Raw genomic sequence first — 18,649 nt, 5'->3', positions numbered from 1 at the left:
CCTTACAGGTCAAAGGCACACATGAGTGCAAAGGCACTGATGAAGAAAAGCACAAGAGCATAAAGGAATTAATAAGCAATAGCTTTGGGGGCCTCTGTCTTTGTGTCATTTGAACTATTGCTCTGCCCTTGGTTGTCTAATCTAACTTGACAAAAGGCATGTATGGAAACATTGCAAAGGGGGGGGTCTCTTAAACACAAATTGTAAACACTGCAGACAACAATCGGGGAACTTGTCTCACAGCAAATGCTGATCGAAGTCCAGTGCAGATGGATGTTCCTCCTCCGGCCACTGTGGGGAGTTTTCTGATGAGTGCATCCCTCTCCGTGCCACCGTTGATCTGGATGAGTTCACTTTGTACATAGGCAGCACTGTCAAACATCACCATCCCAACCCAGGACTCTTGCTCCACCGTCTGCAGCAGGAAAAGTTTGCCTGCTTGATTCATTCGTTTCAGGCGGTCACTGACCTGAACAGAGAAGTGGAAGAAAAGCTGTCAGGTTGTGTTGAGATGGTCAGACTAACCACAGAACAGGCTAGAGGGGGTTTGAAAGTGGTTGTCTCAACACAGAGTAAATAGCAACAAGCTTACTCAAGGTGTACCCTTCTATGGGAGAAGTTTTCTCTCTATTTAGTAGTATTTTGGAATAGAATTTTAGGGTCTTTGTAAAAATAGCCCTAAGATATAAAGCTAGATCAGGCTTTAGTTCAATATTAGTTCAATGCTTTAGTAATAGTTCTGTGAGCCTACATATCGTCAGTGAAATACAAATGTTAAGGCTGTGTAAATCACTGGATCTTTGCTCATAAATTGAAAGCTAATTTTTTCTGACAAATGAGACGATGCTGAATGTTTGTTGAATAAAGTGGCAGTCAGTGCTGTATCATCTGACTCTCCGGGTTATGTTTATTCCCAGGATTTCCAAATTGTGGGCTGGACTACATTGTATGCAAATGTGAGATCTGCATCCAGAGGATCAAGATTCATTGCACATACCGCCATGCTTCCAGACTTATCAAGGACTAAACACACAATCCTTTGTCCGATCTGCAGCAGTGAGAAGGTGGGTTTTGGTGGCTGTGTCGTCATAGGACTGGTTTTCTTAAAGTCCTCCGAGTCGCTAATCACTTCCCAGGTGCTTCTGAGATTGCACTTTTGGTTTTGCTGGTTTGGGGCTTCTTTATTGTGGTTTTTTTCTGTACAGAATTCGACCACCTGAAATTGTCAATAAAATGATACAGATAATGGTGAACTACTGGTTAAAAATCTTTAATAATTGGGCCTGGCTGGAGTACTTCAGTGGTTTGAGCATGGGCCTATGAACCACAGAGTTGCCGGTTTGATTCCCAGTCAGGGCACAGGCCTGGGTTTCTGGCCAGGTCCCCAATAGGGGGCGTATGAAAGGCAACTGCACATTGATGTTTCTCTCCCTCTCTTTCTCCTTCCCTCCCCCTCTCTCTAAAAATAAATACAATCTTTTAAAAAATCTTTAATAATTGATTTTAAATATGCTAATTTCTGGCCCTCTTCCCTAGTCAGTTTTGCTAATCCATAAGTTTAGCTCAATTCCACACTGACTGCAGAGCACTGCTGGGAAAAATCACAGTTATAATTCAGATTTTCTATGTCAAAACATGTTTTCAACCTTGTTGAAACCTTAGGGTGCCACAGCAACCATTCACCGGCTTTTGGCTTCCTTCCTACTTCTCAAATTTGCCATTTTGAGCCATTACCACTATCTTCCAGACACCTGCACCTTAACATTTTTCTCCTGGTTCACTCTTATCTCTCTAGCCTTTCACCTCCCACTCACGGCCTTACTCCCCAGTCATGTACCAACACCTTGCACTCCAACTTTCTCCACAGTCTAGTTGGGTGTCCCACAGGCTCCTCAAACTTCACATGTTCATAATGGAACTTGTCACCTTTCCACTAACTCTGCTCCTCCTCCTCATATATTTTCTAGCTGGACGTCACCACTATCTACCCCGTTATCTAGCTTAGGAAGCTGGGAGCTTCCCTACTTTCTTCCTGTTGCAAAATAACCAAAATCACTTCACTGTCTTTCCACTTCATCATCTTTTCTCCTTCTCCAATGGACTCTCCATCATCCAAGCCCTCAAGGACCCTCCTCAGACAACTGCAGTCTCCTATCCAGCTTTCCTGTCTTGCTCCCCTCCAACTGGTCCACACCACCACTGCCAGAGGCATCTTCCTTCTTACTCCTGTATTTAAGACCCTTTGGTGGCCAATCTTGATTGGTCTCACAGTACAATCTGTACTCCTTCACTTAGCAAACAGCAATCTCTCTAATGTGCATTTTTGCTTCCCTCCTCATCCTCACTCTGGCTGTGCATTCCAAGTCTTTGATTTCCCCCACAGTAGCCTTGCCAGCCTGTTTTATACCTCTGAAATGTGACTTTGCTCATGGTTTCCATTTTGTCAAGGAGTTCCTCTTCCCTCGTGTTTTGTATTGTGGACTTTACCTTCATGTTTCAGCCAAAAGTTCATTTTCAAAATATTACCGTTTTCTACCTTTCCCACAAAGAATGTCCACTCAGCCCTGTGGCCTCACAGTGTCCTCTAGCTGCTTCAGTAAGACTCCCTTAACACAGCAGTGCACATAGATATAAGTCCATCTATGGCAAAAATCTGTCATTAAATTCTGCTTCCTCTAAACCTAGTCTGGTGTCTGACACATAATAAAAGCTCAATATAAGTTTGTTGTTTTTTGAGTAACCTTAACCAATCTGCACATCAGCTTTTTAATTCACAAAATGGCAATAGTTACTATGCAAGAATTACATAAAAACATAGGCAATAGGGCCAATATAACACAGCCAGTAAATGATAGTTTCTTCCCCTTCCTTAAGCATTTATATCCCTAGCATTTGAAGGGTTAAAAAAGGAGGCATCATATACAAAGTAAGTATAACTGAGGGCCTCCTCTCAATGATTTTACAGTACTATCATTCAACTAAAAATCATTCTACTAAAATTAATGTAATTTAGAAAATAATCATTAGCTATAAAACACTTTTCTTTTTGCATTTCTCAGATCATTTTGGTAGTGTTTCCATATTATCATCATATCCATTTTTTAGCAAAGGGATCTGAAAAACTTCTGTGTAAAATCCCAGGGAGAGTTTTTCAAACTTCACTGTGCATCACATTTAACTGTGTGGTTAATTTAGAACATATACTCTGGAAGCCTCTTGGAAATTTCTGAGTCAGTCTGGGAATGGAGTGCAAAGCCAGAATGAAAGGTGGACCTGGGAACCGTGTGCATTGCATTTTAGAGCCTGTGCTATATTGTTATCAACAGACTTTTGTAAATTACTTCACCCTCTGCTCTGAAAGGAAAACATTATTCTATGCAAGAGACTGAAAGATAAGAAGCATCCTCACTTAAGTCAGTTAACTTATGCATTTAATCTTAGTTTGTGCAAATTCACTGATGTATATATATTTAGCATTAATAATGACAATTTATCAAGTTTATCTTATGGCCAGTTGGTCATTAAAAAAACATTAAGAAATACTTTAAAACTATTCAAAGCTATTAAAACTATGTACAAACTTCCTACGGGCACCAACACTCTTAAAAAAGATAGAAAATTTCCCTTAACGAATAAAAGTAAATACACACGCTGAAAAGAGGTCTCTGAAAATTAAAGGAAAGGCCTACTTGATCCTCGATCATGTGCTTATTAACTAGTTAAAAGAAGCACCTGATCCCCGTGGGTAATTTTTTTATTTAATAAAGAGATTTTAACTTGTCTGCCTTTAAGGGTATTTGAAGAAATTCTAAGCACTTAAACTGAAAGCTGGTGGAAAGGAGATGATGATGGAGGAGGAATGGACCGAAGGAAGGTGGAGGGGGAAGATAGGACTTTATCCCTGATTTTGTTCTCCCTGCTTATCTCACAGAATCAGCTGCTCAGTGATGATTTCCCCAAATTTGACCCTCTCCTATAGCATCTGGGATAAAACCTCATTAAATTCATTTAAGTTCATAAATGTTAAGAAAAAAATGATACTTACTGAATTAATCTGTTGTGAAAACATTATGGAAGCCTTCTCTGTCTGGCCGGAGTCAAGTATAAACTCACATGCTTTTTCGTACAGTCCTGTTACTGGGTCAATCTTGCATGGAGTCTTGATACAGCTGCCTCCTTGACACTTACGTACTCCAGCCTGACCAGTAATAGCTGCTGAACATCTGAAAATATATAGAGGTTGGGTATTTAAGTAATGTAATCATTTGAAGGGGCTAGAGACTCTGGTTGAGTTCTCCAGATATCTTGTCCATGAACAAATTCCTCTCATAATTCTAGAAACAGAATACATCTTTAAATAGAAAAAAAATTAATTCTCATCAGAGTCATTTCTGTTTGTCAGAAATCTGAGGGGTCCCCAAAATGGTATCAGAGTTCCTTTCTATGCAGTAGAAGAGCCAGGTAGTTTATGGTTGCTGTTGGAATTATCAGGGATCCAGGTCCCGAGGCACCTCCTAGTCTAGCCCCTTGGGAAACCAGGAGACCTTGTTTGTTTCCCTCACAAAACTTGCTGACATTTCCTGCATTTTTTCCTGATTAGTTTGTGTCATTCCGTTTTTACATAGTTCTTGTGTGTTCATAGATATTTTAGATTTTTTAAATATTATATGCTTGTGAGTGTTGTTGCCATTATAAATGGAATGCTTTTTTCTGGACATACTATTTTTTAGTACATAAACAATATATGAACACTATAGAAAATTTTGAAAATTTCAAAAAAGTTTGAAGAAGAAGAGAAAACAAGCATGTCCCACAATGAGAAATAAACTCCCATCCACACGTGGAAGCATTTCCTTCCCTACGTAGCAGCACAGCCTGGCACATGATGCTGTACATCATACTTTTAAAAAACTTAGTATGTTCATATAATTAAAATGTTAACACATCACTATAATTTATATATTCTTTCAAAATGTGATTTTAATAATTGCATGTTTTCATACTATAAAGTAAATTTAGCTTAATTTATTTAATTTGATTCCTCCCCAACTTGTCGGTACTAAAAATAAAACTTCAGCCCTGGCTGGTGTGGCTCAGTGGATTCAGTGCCCACAACTGAGTCCCATCAGCATTTCTTTCCCCCTCTCTCTCCCTTCCCCTGTCTCTAAAAGTTAATTAATTAACTAATTAATTAAAAAATCAATGAATAAAAAAAATTCACATACCATTTTGACTGTTTTCAAGTTTGCTACGTGATTGGTCCCCAGACTAAATGATCAGATCCAAAAGTTTGAATATTTTAAAAGTTTGATTGTTAATACAGCTTATTCTACCATTTCCCTTAAAATAGATTTTTGAACGTGAAATTACTGGATAAAAAGGCAGGAATTGTTTCAGAGATTTGATGCGTGTCACCAGACTGACTCGCAGGGCTGTGCCAAGGCTGCCTGCCACTGCGTCTCCCCTGCCAGCCGCACCTCACCAGGCAGTGGTGGTCCTTGTCTTGTCGGAGCTGCACCGCTGTGATGACTCACATGTCTGAGCTCTTCCATGTTTATTGGCCACTTTTATTTCTTCCTTTGTGAAGTATTTGTTTTTTTCTAGTGTCTAGTTCTCTATTATGATGTTACTGTTTTCCTACTAGTTCTCAAAAGTTCATGTATTATAATACTAAGGTTTTAAAAAGTCTGTTTCTTAATTTTTTGCAAATAACTTTTTTCTATTTCTTACCTTTTTATTTAGTTTATATTTGATTTGTATGCAACAGAATTTTAAATTCTTACTTAAAATAAGAATTTAAGTAAGAATTTATTATTTTTTAGTTATATATTTTTTACAATTTTAAATGCATGGAAAGGCCTCCATATAGAAATGTTGATTCTTATTAATATTCTTCTAGTCATTATTAGGATTTTGATTTTTTATATTTAATGAGTCTATCCAACTAGAAGAAGGTCTGTTAATATTTTTCTCCACACAGCTAAAAATTATCTTGATATCTTAAGAAATCCTTTTTCTTTGTAAACCTGTAATTTTAGCTATATTAAATAGTAAATGATTACATAAATAGTAAGTTGTTATATATGTGTCAGTTCACATTGTTTTAATTAATATAGATATATTGTATATATTTAAAATTTAGTAAGTAAAATTTTCTTTTATTACTATTCTTTTTCAAAAACATTCATAGCTACTATCCATTGGATGAATTCTGAGATTTTAAAAATGAATGTAATTTTGACTAGAGTTTTATGAAATATATATATATTTGGGTTGAATTGAAATCTTTCATGAATTGAAAATTGTTCAGTTTACATTGACTTTCTTTTAAGTCCTTTAGAAGGATTTTATAGTTTTCTTCAAATATGACATCCACTTTTCTTAAGGTTTTATACGTCATTATACTTTTGATTGCTATCTCGAATGGAGCATCCTTTCCATCATATTGTTAAATGGTTATTGTCAATATTTGGTGAGGCAATTTGAATATTCATTTTGTATCTGATTACCTTATTGACTTCCCCTGTCAATTTTAATTTCTACTTATTCTCTCATTTTTTAAAAAAGATTTTATTTACTTAATTTTAGACAGAGGGAAAGGAGGGAGAAATAGAGGGAGAGAAGCAACGTCTGGTGGCCACTCGTGTGCCCCCCCCCACCAGAGACCTGGCCTACAGCTGGGAATTGAACCGGTGACTCTTTGCTTGAGCACGGCTGGCACTCAGTTCACTGAGCCATACCAGACAGGGCTCCCTCGATTTTTTTAAGTGGATCACATATCATCTGAATAAAAGCAATTTTTTTCTCTTCCTTTCTAGTTGCCCCCCTCTTTTTTTTTTTACCTGCCCAGTCTCATGTGTTCTGGCTCTGGCTACCACTTTCTAAACAAGGTTGGATAGCTGTGCTAATAGTGGCCATCTTTATGTTACTCCGGCAATGTCTCTAGTATTTTCCCCTTAAATATGATGTAGGCTCTTAACTTTCAATTAATGTTCCATATCATATTAAGGAAATAACCTTGTATTGTGGGCAATACTATCATTTGATTGCTTCTAGACCTTCAAAACATTTAAATTGGAGGATAATAAGTAATAAATTATTAATGTTATAATAAAACTTTTTAAGAGGATATGGTAATTGGCCACATTTGCTAATGTTATCTGTGGAAGGAAGAACATACTGTATATACAGATATTTCTAGAATATCTCTAGAAAGGAATGTGTATTAATCAGCTTTTCTCTTGAGGGAATATACGGTGTCCAGCTATACAGAAGCTTGGGAAAGAGAAGTGGGAAAGGTAGATGCCAGGTGTGGAATGACATCCATTGGTTGAGATTTGAGAGGTCAATCCAACATATGATCAGACCGGGAAGTCACCGTGGCTTGTGGATCAGAGAGTGCAGAGGGAACAGCTAAAGGAATCTGGTACCCTATGAATACATGCTTCTAGGAGGCATTTAGTGCCTATTTGTGTCTGCTACAGCAATGAGGGGAATATAATGGAACTGGTCCAAGCTGACAGTTTGAATGTGGTGAAAAAGGGGAAAATGGAGAGCAGTAATGTTGCTGTGGGAGAGATGGAAAGCCAAGGCTGAGCTCCAGGTCCAGTGCGGCTCCCCTTGGAGATAAACACCAAATAAAGAGTAACCAAGCCAAAACTGAGCATGTCTTAAAGGGCCATCAGGCAAGCAGACCTGGAAGCAGAAGTGGAGAGGGGTGTTGTACCAACTTAGTCTTTAAAACAGGTTTTCTTTTTTTTTAAGTTTTAAAAAATTAAATCCCAAATCACCAATTCAAAAGAACCTATGCACCCCAATGTTCATAAGCAGCACAATTTGCAATAGCCAAATGCTGGAAACAGCCTAAGTGCCCATCAGTAAATGAGTGGATCCAAAAACTGTGGACATTTACACGATGGAATATTACACAGCAGAAAGGTGGAAGAAACTTCTACCCTTTGCAACAGCATGGATGGAACTGGAGAGCATTATGCTAAGTAAAATAAGCCAGGTGGTGAAAGACAAATACCATATGATCGTACCTGTAAGAGGTTCTTGTTTTCTAATGGAGGCATAAGTGTGCAAGATTTTCAAATTCCTTTTGCAAGTCTATTGGAATAATTATCTACTTTTCTTCTTGACTCAATATACTATATTAATTACTTACCTACTATCACGGCCTTTTTGGATTTCTGGAGGACATCTTACTTTACCTTAGTGTGTTATTCCCTTAATTCTGCCGAATGTAACTTGCTGTTCTTTTATTTAAAATCTTTTTAGAAAGCTGTATCTACAGAATTCTTTTTCATGTCATCTGTCAGGTTTTAGTACCTGAACTGTGCTAGCTCTTTAAAATAAATTGCGAAGTCCCCTATCTTTTGTGTTTATACTAAAGCCATTTATAGTCACTGAAACTGTTGGTTGCAAGAACTCACCCATAAAGTTAGGACAGCCTGAGTGATTTCCAAGTGTTCAGTTTGCTTTCTACTGACATCACACAAGGTTTAGTTCAAATTGGGAGAAGTTTTCTGTTTTGTTTTAATATTTGGATTGTCTTTCAGGTAAATTCCACAATCCCTCTGAAGCCCGTTCACACTGACAAAGTCCACACACTGCTCCCCCAAGGCACTAGGAGAGGCAAATGATTTGTAGCTGCAAAGTAGAGAAATTATCTAATTGAAGTGCCTATAAGCTGAGTAAAAGTGGTAGGTTTGTGGAAATCTGAAACACGAGGCATTAAGAGAGCATGAAAGAAAACAAGGGAAAAAACTGACATTTTAAAAGTGACCAAGAAAAAAATCAGTTGTGATCTAAAGTAGTTTGGGAAAAGTGAGGTCAAAATAGTCATACCTTACTGCTTTCCTCCTTCCCTGAGATAAGTAGAATTTCTGGTCATTATTGTACTCATTAAATACTCCCCATCGTAGATGAGCCCATTCATGGACAAAGACCCTTCCTGTGAGACAACATATTAACATTTGGTTACAGTAAAAATGGTAAAATTACCTTCTCACACTGGGAGGCAGAAATTCTTCTGAACTTTCATTATGCTTTGCTATGTTAATTTTTTTAAGTTTTGCTTTTTTAAGAAAGATAAATCAAATATGCCAACTGCCCATTTCTGGAAAATATAACTACTTATTTTGACTTGCCAGATGCTAATGAGGCACATAGCACGTGCCAGGAAGTGCTTTATACAAAGGTGAAAGGAGCGCCCTGTCTTCCTGTGGCGTACAGTCCAGTGGATGACACACAGATGACGGAAACCCTGGGTGGTGCAAGTGCAGCGACGTGGAGGTCGGCACCTGCTGCCGAGGGAGCTGGGAACAGTGATGGGGTTGCCAGGGCAGCATCCCCAGTGGCTTATAACCGATTAAACCTCACGGCCTGACTACTCCACTTCTGCTCATTTCTCATCTTTCCAGTCTTATTGCCGTGTACTCCTGATTCACTGCAACAGCCACCCAGCTGCCCTCCATATCTTCAGTCTTCAATGGCTCCCTGTGGTATTCAGGGGCCAGTCCAGCCCCTGAATGTAGTGTACAAGGTCCCTGATGGTCCAGGCCCTGCTCCTCTCGGCAGCCATGTTTCTTGCTGTTCTCCACCTACTTCCAAAACTATAATCACAATGAATTTCTGAAGTCCTTTTACTTTCCAGAGTCACACTGGGGTCTTTCTCATCTTTCATCCTTTTGGTGTATATTTTCTGTGCTTGGGATACTCCTTCCCTATCTCTGACTGGATCACTGCTTCTCTTCTTTCAAAATCAAGCTTGTATCCACCTAGAAGCCTTCTCTGACATCCCCAGACCAGACCAGGTAACGCTCCTTTGCAATTTTGTTACATTCTATTATGGCATTTATGTTATATTGTAATGGCTGCTTACTCTCCAATCTCCCACACCAAACACCTGTCTCCATGAGGACAGGCATCATGACTTCTTCGTTGTCATGTCTGGGTACATGGTGCCTAGAACTTCATAGGCACTCAGGGAGTATTTGTTAAATTTTGATGAATTAGTGACTTATGTACAGCTCAGTTTTTCTGGAATGTAAATTCCTAGATGGGTGAATTTGGAGGGATAGAGGGGGGGTACAACCAAGGAGACAGCCATGTCTCACACCAAGGATCTGGACTTTGTTCTGTAGGTGCTGGGGAGCAAGGGATGGCCTCTGAAAGGGGAGGGGAGGGTGTGAGGGAGCAGAAGTGGAGTCACGGCCACATGGAGGCACAGAAAGGAGAGATCGTAAAGGAATGATGTCCTATGTGGTGACTGACGGCTGGAGTGGGTTTGGGAGTGAGACGGGGCAGTTGCGTAAATCAATCCAGCGCATATTTATTGAGCCACACGTAGGGCACTTTCTGTTCCTGTTATGCAGGTGAAATAGAGCGTGGGAGGAGCACAGAGAACTATGTTGGCCCTTCTTTCTGATAAAGTCTGTAACTGCTCCAGCGAATGGAGGATAGAGCGTGCAGGTGCCAGGGCTCTTTCGCTTAAATGGAAAATCCAGCTGGTTTTAATATTTTCAAGATAATAGAGATAACTGATACTAGTTATTAATTAGCTCAATTAGCCGATACTAATTACATTTGATTATACTTAGAAAATACATATTATATATCCTCCATTACTCATTTCTTTTAATATTTCCTCTGAAGACTGTTCTATATAGTTCACATAGGAATGATAGTTTCTTTATTATTTTTTAAAAAGACTTTATTTTATTTTTTGAGAGAGGGAGAGAAAGAGGGTGAGAGCCATCAGTGTGTGGTTGCCTTTCACCCCCCCCCACCAAAATGGGGACCTGGACCACAACCCAGGCATGTGCCATGACTGGGAATTGAACTAGTGACTCTTTGGCTTGCAGGCTGGCACTCAATCCACTGAGTTATACCAACCAGGGCAAAGAGTTTCTTCTATGAAAGAAAATTAGATTTTTTTCTTTAGTTACTGTCTTCTGAGATCTGAACTGCAAGGAAGTTCACTTTGCCACTCAAAGTGTTGTCCATTGTCAAGCAGTATCACCAGCATCGCCTAGGAGCTTGTTAAAAATGCAGATTCTAAACCAGAATCTTATTGTTAACAACTCCCTTTACAATTTGCTCAGAAAGGTCTGAGGACACTATGACTCTGCCCTTCTGGTGGCTACTGTATGAATTACAGGCAGGAGGCTTAATTTGTTCAGCAATCCCCTTAACAGATCCATAGAAACGTAATAGTACTTCAACAAACTATTTTACAGCTACTTCATGATACTAATAATTAAAAAAATTAAAAACAGTATATTTACACATTTATGCAGATAAGAAAAATTAAGTTTCTAACTGAGAAATGTAATATTCTGAACCCGTTTTAAGTGAAAATGTATGCTATCAATTTATTTGGTTTATAGGTCCTTATTCAGAAAGATAATGCTATCCTGATCTACTTTGAATACACAATTATTAAGTGATTAGAAATGCATCTCTACCCATACCTTGTGGTCCATATTGATGCAACTTTTTTCCTGCTATGAAGTCAGGAGTGAAATGAATTCTTTCCCCCTTCACACCACAATTTCCCAAGTGCTCAGTATAGGGTCCATCATCACCTGGAGGATTAGGTTCAGCAACTAGAACATCAGCCTGCAATTTAAGAAAAAGATTTTATCATTACAAAATTTCAGCAAATGAATTGATCTTGTTCACACTGGATTATTTTGAAACAATTTCATTTAGTTCTAGAATATTCTGATGAAAAATATCTAAGTCAGAGAAGGAGATTGAATTTGAAAACAGTATTTGATATTCTCACATTTTTATAGGTCTCGAGTTTTGGTCTCACATACTCCGGTTTTGTGTTCCATTTTTCAGGAATCAAAATGGTAACATTTTTGAAATAGAATCTTTTCCCTGTAGCTTCAAACAGATATGGAGATGCCTGTGTCACCATGTCCTGGGAAAAAAAGAAAACATAAGTAGCAAGCACAATTATGACTGTAGACTACATTACCAGTCATTTAAATTTACTTCTGTATTTCACATTAGAAAAAAACTAGTTAGTAAAGACCAGTTACTTATCAAGATCGGAAGGGAGATGTAGAAACACCTTTTTAAAACAGCCCTGGCTGGTGTGGCTCAGTGGATTGAGTGCCGGCCTGCAAATCAAAGGGTCGCTGGTTCAATTCCCAGCCGGGGGCATGTGCCTGGGTTGCGTGCCAGTTCCTCTGTAGGGAGCACGCAAGAGGCAACCACACATTGATGTTTCTCTTCCTCCCTTTTCCCCTCCATTCCCCTCTCTAAAATAAATAAACAAATAATAATAATAGCTAACCTTTTCTGAGCACTTATCACATGGTCTGTGTCACAGTGTAGTGATGGATAATGCAGACAGTGATGGACAATGGACAGGCTGACACTAATCCTGGCCCCAGCATTTATGTGGGTCACCTGGCAATCTCCTTGAGGCCTCCTGATCCTCAGTTACCTCATTTATAAAATGGAAAATAATATGGGGACTGGCTCCTAAGATGGGAATCAAATGACGTCAAGAAAGCACTTGGAACCAAGTTTTCTTAGCACCAATGTTTGTGAAATGTTATCTATTAGTATCATCATTAATCAACCACTAAGGAAGAACCTGAGAATTAGAGAGCGTAAGTATCAGGGTTTCACACCAACTAGTACTGGAGAAAAAATCAAATTAAAATGAATGTGACTGTGGTAATTTTGGGGCTAGCTAAGTGTTATGATAGTAAGTCATTATTTTTGGTGTAGTAGTAAGTGTAAAATATAAGGAAGTGCCAAAATTATATAGTTTATTCTCAAAATACACCTAACTTTATTTCTCTAAAATGAAAGAGCTGTAGTGTTAAATTATAAATGCTCCTGAGATGCATTATAAAAAGAGTAGCAAGGGTATTATAAGAGATTTATTGTTTAAAAGAGCATTAAGTCTGTTAAGACTAAAAAACACTGCCCTAAAAAAATGAATATAGCTCTGACAGGTGTGGCTCATTGACTGGGCATCAACCTGCAAACTAAAAGGTTGCAGGTTTGATTCCTAGTCAGGGCACATGCCTGGGACGCAGGCCAAGCCCCCTGTGTGAGAAGTACCTGTTCAATATTTCTCTGGAACATGGATGTTCCTCTCCCTCTCTTTCTCCCTCCCTTTACTTCTCTCTAAAAATAAGTAAAATCTTTTAAAAAATTGAGTGTAGACAAAGGAAAAGATTGAGACCTGGAAGACACCAGCATTTAGTGGTAAGAAGAGGAGGAGTCAGCCGAGGAGACTCAGAAGGAGCAGCTGGTACGTGGGGAGGAAATCAGAAGGTGGGGAGTTGAAGGGGTTTCGAGAAGAAGAGAGTGATCATCAATGTCAAGTGCTGTTGGGCAATCAAGAAATGAAAAACAAACCAAAACTCATAGACACAGACAACAGTACGGTGGTTACCAGAGAGAAGGAATGGGGGAGGGGAGGGTGAAGGGGGTCAAATATACGGTGATGGAAGATGATTTGCCTTTGGGTGGTGGACAATGCAATATGCAGATCATGTATCACAGAAAAATGTACACTTGTAACCTAGATGATCTTATTAACCAGTGTCATCCCAATACATTTAATTCAAAAAAGGTAAATATTAAACTGACCATAGTATTTGGCAACTTTGGGTGAGCCAACAGCTCCACATAAGCGAATTCAAGAGAGTGGGCGGTGAGGAAGTGGAGGTGGTGAATATAGACAACAGCTCAGCAAGTTCTTCTGTAAATTCAAGGGACGGAGACACGATGTTATAGCGGAAGGGGCTTTTCAGGGCAAGGGAATTTTATTTTGTGTGTATGTGTGTGATTTTAAATGGGATCTATTATGGCATATGTATATGCTGATGGGAAAACAAACACGCTGATATTGCAAGAGAAACAAGGGATCGTTGCAGGAGGGAATTTCTCCCAGGAGCGGACCAGAGTGCCTGGACTCCAGTGCCTGGTGGGGTTGGCCTGAGGAGTGGAACCAGTTCCCCTTTAAAGGGGGAAGCAGTAGTTGCGTGGTGGTGCAGAGTGAATCCCTCTACCACTTCCTAATGGGATAAACTCGGGGAATTTACTTGATTTCCCTGAACCGCAGTTTCTCTCCTTTCAAATAGTAATAGTAGTTGCCTTGGTAGTTTTAAAAAGTTCTTTATGATGATTTGCATCTCTTTCTTCCAACCACTGGATGATTTAATATTATTGCATTTTTTAAATAAAAACACTGACTCAAGATCACCAGAAAAGTTAAAAAGTAGGTAAGAAGCTTTCTCAGTTAGAATATTATATTACAGTTTGGCTACTGAAATGTGAATTTTCAGTGTCTCCCAGGAAGAAAAATAACCGTCATGAAATGCTGTTGTCTTCCATGTCTTAACAGAAACTGTAATAAGGGATCTTTGCTTTTGCACCTGTTCCTGATTTTGAGAAGGCAACCTCATATCCAAATAGACATTTAAACTTTTGAGGCCTGGAGAGGTCAAGGATGACAGCTTATAGGACCAGCTGGAAATTCCTTAATGATAGGATGGTATATAGTTCACCACTAGATTTCTGGTTCCCGACATCAGGCAGACGCTTTGTAAATGTTTGTTGGATGAATTGACAAATAAATGCAATGGAATGGCTGTGATGAGTGGCAAACTTCCCAGGAGTGCCAAGACAGGAGGTTCTTCGACTTGCAGGCACTGAGGAGGCCTCCAAGATACACCACTCCTACCACGTCTTTCCCGTATAAACATGTGTGTGTCTGAGAGAGACAGAGAGAGAACTGCACCCTCACTCTCGCTCCTCATTTTATGGAGTGTGTTCTCTCTGTTTCCACAACGTAGTGGCGTGGCAGCTGCCGTGAATGCAACTTGTAGGTGGGGAAATGTTGGGGACTCTCATGCAGAAGCAAATGTATTTTTTAAATTGAATGTATTGTGGTTATATCATTTAATAGAATTATATAGGTTTCAAGTGTACAGTTCTAACCCCACTTCCCTTCCCTCTGGTAATCATCATACTGTTGTCTCTGTCTATGAGGATTTGTTTGTTTGTTTGTTTTGCTTAATCCCTTCACCTACATCACCCAGCTCCTCAGCCTCCTTCCCTCTGACAACTCTGTTTTTTCTCTGTATCTATGAGTCTATTTCTATTTTGTTGCTTACTTTGTTCATTAGATTCCCCATATGAGAAAAATTATTTGGTATTTGTCTTTCTCTGACCGGATTATTTCACTTAGCATAATGCCCTGAAAAGAAGCAAGTATTTAAGAGGCGATGTAAAGGCCGCTATCCCCCAAAGGCACCAGCAGGGAGAGTCTCTCCTAGAAAACGGAGTGAGGGAGGGCCAGGAAAGGCAGAGAAGCCCGCAATTAAGGTCCTTAACTCTGCAGGTCTGGAACATCAGTGGGGAGGGACTCACTTTTATTAACTACTCAGTTAGGGACTCTGAGCACACTCTTGCCCTTAACTCTTCTATTTTGTTTTCTTTTTCAGTTACAGTTTACATCCAATATTATCTTGCAGTAGTTTCCTGTGTACAGTATAGTGGTTGGACAATCATAGACTTTACAATGTGTGAAAACCAACTTATCTCACACCCAATGCACTTAGGACTCATAGAAAGCCAATTTAATAATTGTAGTAAGAAGGACATTTCTCAGGAGGAACCCCCCTGAAGAGTGAGGTAAAAACACTCTGAAAACTCTAAAGCACCATCTAAATCTGAATGAGTATTGCCATTGGGGGGTCAGGAATTTAGTTCTTCTGGCAGGTTCCTCTCCAGCCAGAGACAGAAACATATTGGCTATACCCCACCCCCCTGCCCCCCAACACACACACTTTCCTTGTCTGTTGCTCCAGGTGGCACTTTCATTTTTGCTGATGCCATTTCTAAGGTTAGAGGCAAGCAAAAGCTTACCCAAGGTGTCTGATTGTTGAGAGATTGCAAAAGGTGTGAGTTTCCCTTTCACTAATGGCAGTAGTAAATGACAGTCTTTGGGTTAAACAGACAAGCCCCCGTCCAGCCCCCAAGAACGACTGCAGTTCTCCAGCCTTGAACTCCTCTTGGTGATAGAGAGGGTTCTCTCTCCGAACTTCATCTTTTTGGGCTTGGTTCTGCTTAAAGCAAGGAACATCAGGGGCAAACCACTGGGACTCCTGCACTATTAACTTTTTAAAAAATCCCCACCAGAGGACATGCTTATTGATTATATATTGATTATAAAGAGAAGGGAAGAGGGAGAGAGAGGGAGAGACACTGATAGGAGAAAGAAACATCGATCAGTTGCCTCTCCTGTGCGCCCCAGCCAGGACTGAACCTGCAACTGGGACTACACCTGCATGTGACTTGACCGGGAATGGACCCTTCGACCTTTTGGGTTAGGGATGATGCTCCAACCAACTGAGCCACACTGTCCAAGGCAACATTGTTAACTTTTGATCGTGCCCTCATGGACCTTGGCTTGGTTAGAAAGAATGAACTCTTTCCATCTAGAAGGATTAAAAGGGGGACTGGTGACCGATGGTTACGCCTACCATTAAGTGAGCTCTTGCTATGTACCAGGCACTATGCATGCATTTTTTTTAAGTTCTTTAAAGTATTTTAAGTTTAGGTATATAAAATATGCACAAATTACAGAGTTCCCATATAGCCTTCACCAAGCTTCCCTTATGTGCATGCATTGTTAAATTTAGTCCTCAAGTCTATGAGGAAGGTATTTATTATTGCCCCATTTTACACACCAATGCTTTTTCCTCATTACACAGTGCTGCCTCTGGATGTGCTACGGTCAAATTCCAGGGTGGTCATATTCTAAGCTATTTGCTGTTGTATCTGACATCTCCACCTTATGACAGTCAGGCACCTCTGCTCAGAACAGAAAGCACCTTCTTCCCTAGTTTGTCATTCCCTCACAGAAGAAGTAACAAGTAGGGTGAGGCCACTTAGCAACCCAAAAGGATCCCTTGCTTTGGGGCGGGTAAAATGCAGGGTTTCCTGCCATTGAAAGGGTCAGTGTTATTCTTAAGTTACAGCTTTGCATCCTGGGCTTCTATACTAGGATCACAGAGAAGAGGTTTACAATTAGGAGAATAAAAGGGAGAATCTGCTATGAGGCAGTGGTAATATCAGGCAAAGGAATTATTCTCTGTGCATTTCACAATATCTACCAAATCTACCAAATATACCTGGCTCTGCCTTAGTACAGAACTGAATAATTTTTAGTGGAATCACCCACAGTCAATAAATGTAGACATTGTTTATTAAGCACCAATAATGTATGGACCTGTTAGTTATGTACATTGCATTTATTATCTCATCCCCTAGAAGAACCATAATGGTTCACTGTTACTATATCCAGTTTGCAAATTGAGGCTCAGACATCAATACAACCTGCCAACACCACACAGCTGGAGTTACAGAACTCATGTTCACCCTATCATGACATTACACTTAATTTTTTGCTCAATTTTTTTAAAGCATGAATAATTACCTTTTCGAACTTACTTTTATTCCTTGAATGAGTGTTTCATCTTCTGGCACATTAGGGTCAATTGCAATGACAATGCCTTCATAGCCATTATTATTCAGCTGAATGAGGGAATTACTCAGGGCCCCTTCCAGAAGGTGAAGAACCAAGATGAAAACAGAACTCTTAAATGGCCCCATTGCTGTGCGTCTCCCTTGGTTAGTCTCTTTGGAAAATCTTGGTTTTGGTGGCATCTTCCATTACCTCTATTTATATGACTATAGAGACATACATTTTTCCAGGTTATCAGAGGTGATTTATCATAGGACTTTAGTCCCTTGACCAATTGCTTCACTTTTCCATTTGTCTCCAATATGAGGAACAATAACTATCTTAGTCTTAAGTTCTGTGTACATTAAATATTTAATTTGAAAGTATCATTAGCCTTGCCTTCACCTCTGCCAGATGCTAGCTAAGAGGGTGGGAAACCCACACCCGGTTCTGTGTAAGTACTTACAGGTGTCATGTGGCTTGGCCACTGAAAGATGTTTACTTCTTACAAATGATTGCCCAACCTGGGGCTGGCCCATACAAGGCTACCCTCCATCACCTGCCCAGTGGACGCCTGGCTGTTCTACATGTTCAGTAAGTACTCGTTAGGTACAAATCATATATCCAGTTATCCCTCAAGGTGATCATTATTTTTATCCTCATTGATCCTGACATAACCTCAACACTTCTTGGCTCTTCCTTAGAAAAATCTACTTGCACCAAAAGCATTAGCAAGCAACGTAGATATTCTTGAATATTATATTGGAGATAATAGATAAAAGCTTGTATCTCACTGTGCTGCCCAAACTCCTTTTTGGGTTTCCTCATCACACCTCTATTATTCAATAAAACTCAAATTAACAATATTAGATTATTTTACTGAAATAAAATGTTTCTCAGAACATGAATTATGCACTGCCAGCTATTGCATAGAATAAGTTTGCCAAGCCTCAGATGAAAACTGAAAAAGATTCACCACTTTCTTGTAGTATTCCAATTGCTTGAAGTCACCTCATGGCTGTATTGGATCTTCACACGGTGCTAAGCACAGATTTCAACTTGTCTGCCACTTTTCTTTGACATTAGCTCATAAAAATAAAATTAGTACTTTCTGCTAATAATTAATACTTATTGCTT

General features: G+C 39.5%; 1 protein-coding gene across 1 annotated transcript in view; it reads right to left on the bottom strand.

Moving 5' to 3' along the window:
* CLCA1 (chloride channel accessory 1) overlaps positions 1-17,676 on the bottom strand; it is a 33,335-nt gene extending 15,659 nt beyond the window's left edge. Inside the window, exons 1-7 of the mRNA XM_037136543.2 lie at positions 17,500-17,676; positions 11,795-11,935; positions 11,478-11,625; positions 8,851-8,956; positions 4,046-4,223; positions 998-1,216; positions 242-469 (exon numbers count right to left, since the gene is read on the bottom strand). Coding sequence (XP_036992438.2) covers positions 242-469; positions 998-1,216; positions 4,046-4,223; positions 8,851-8,956; positions 11,478-11,625; positions 11,795-11,935; positions 17,500-17,661 — 1,182 coding nt within the window. The 5' untranslated portion in view covers positions 17,662-17,676. The remainder of the gene's footprint in view (positions 1-241; positions 470-997; positions 1,217-4,045; positions 4,224-8,850; positions 8,957-11,477; positions 11,626-11,794; positions 11,936-17,499) is intronic.
* Positions 17,677-18,649: the final 973 nt, after the last annotated feature.

The sequence above is a fragment of the Artibeus jamaicensis genome, unplaced genomic scaffold, assembly GCF_021234435.1.
Source record: "Artibeus jamaicensis isolate MK-2021 breed Jamaican fruit bat unplaced genomic scaffold, CSHL_Jam_final scaffold_1019, whole genome shotgun sequence".
In the NCBI taxonomy this organism is placed as follows: Eukaryota; Metazoa; Chordata; class Mammalia; order Chiroptera; family Phyllostomidae; genus Artibeus; species Artibeus jamaicensis.
The sequence above is the reverse complement of the archived record's forward strand: the minus strand, read 5'-3'. Positions and strand labels throughout refer to the sequence as shown.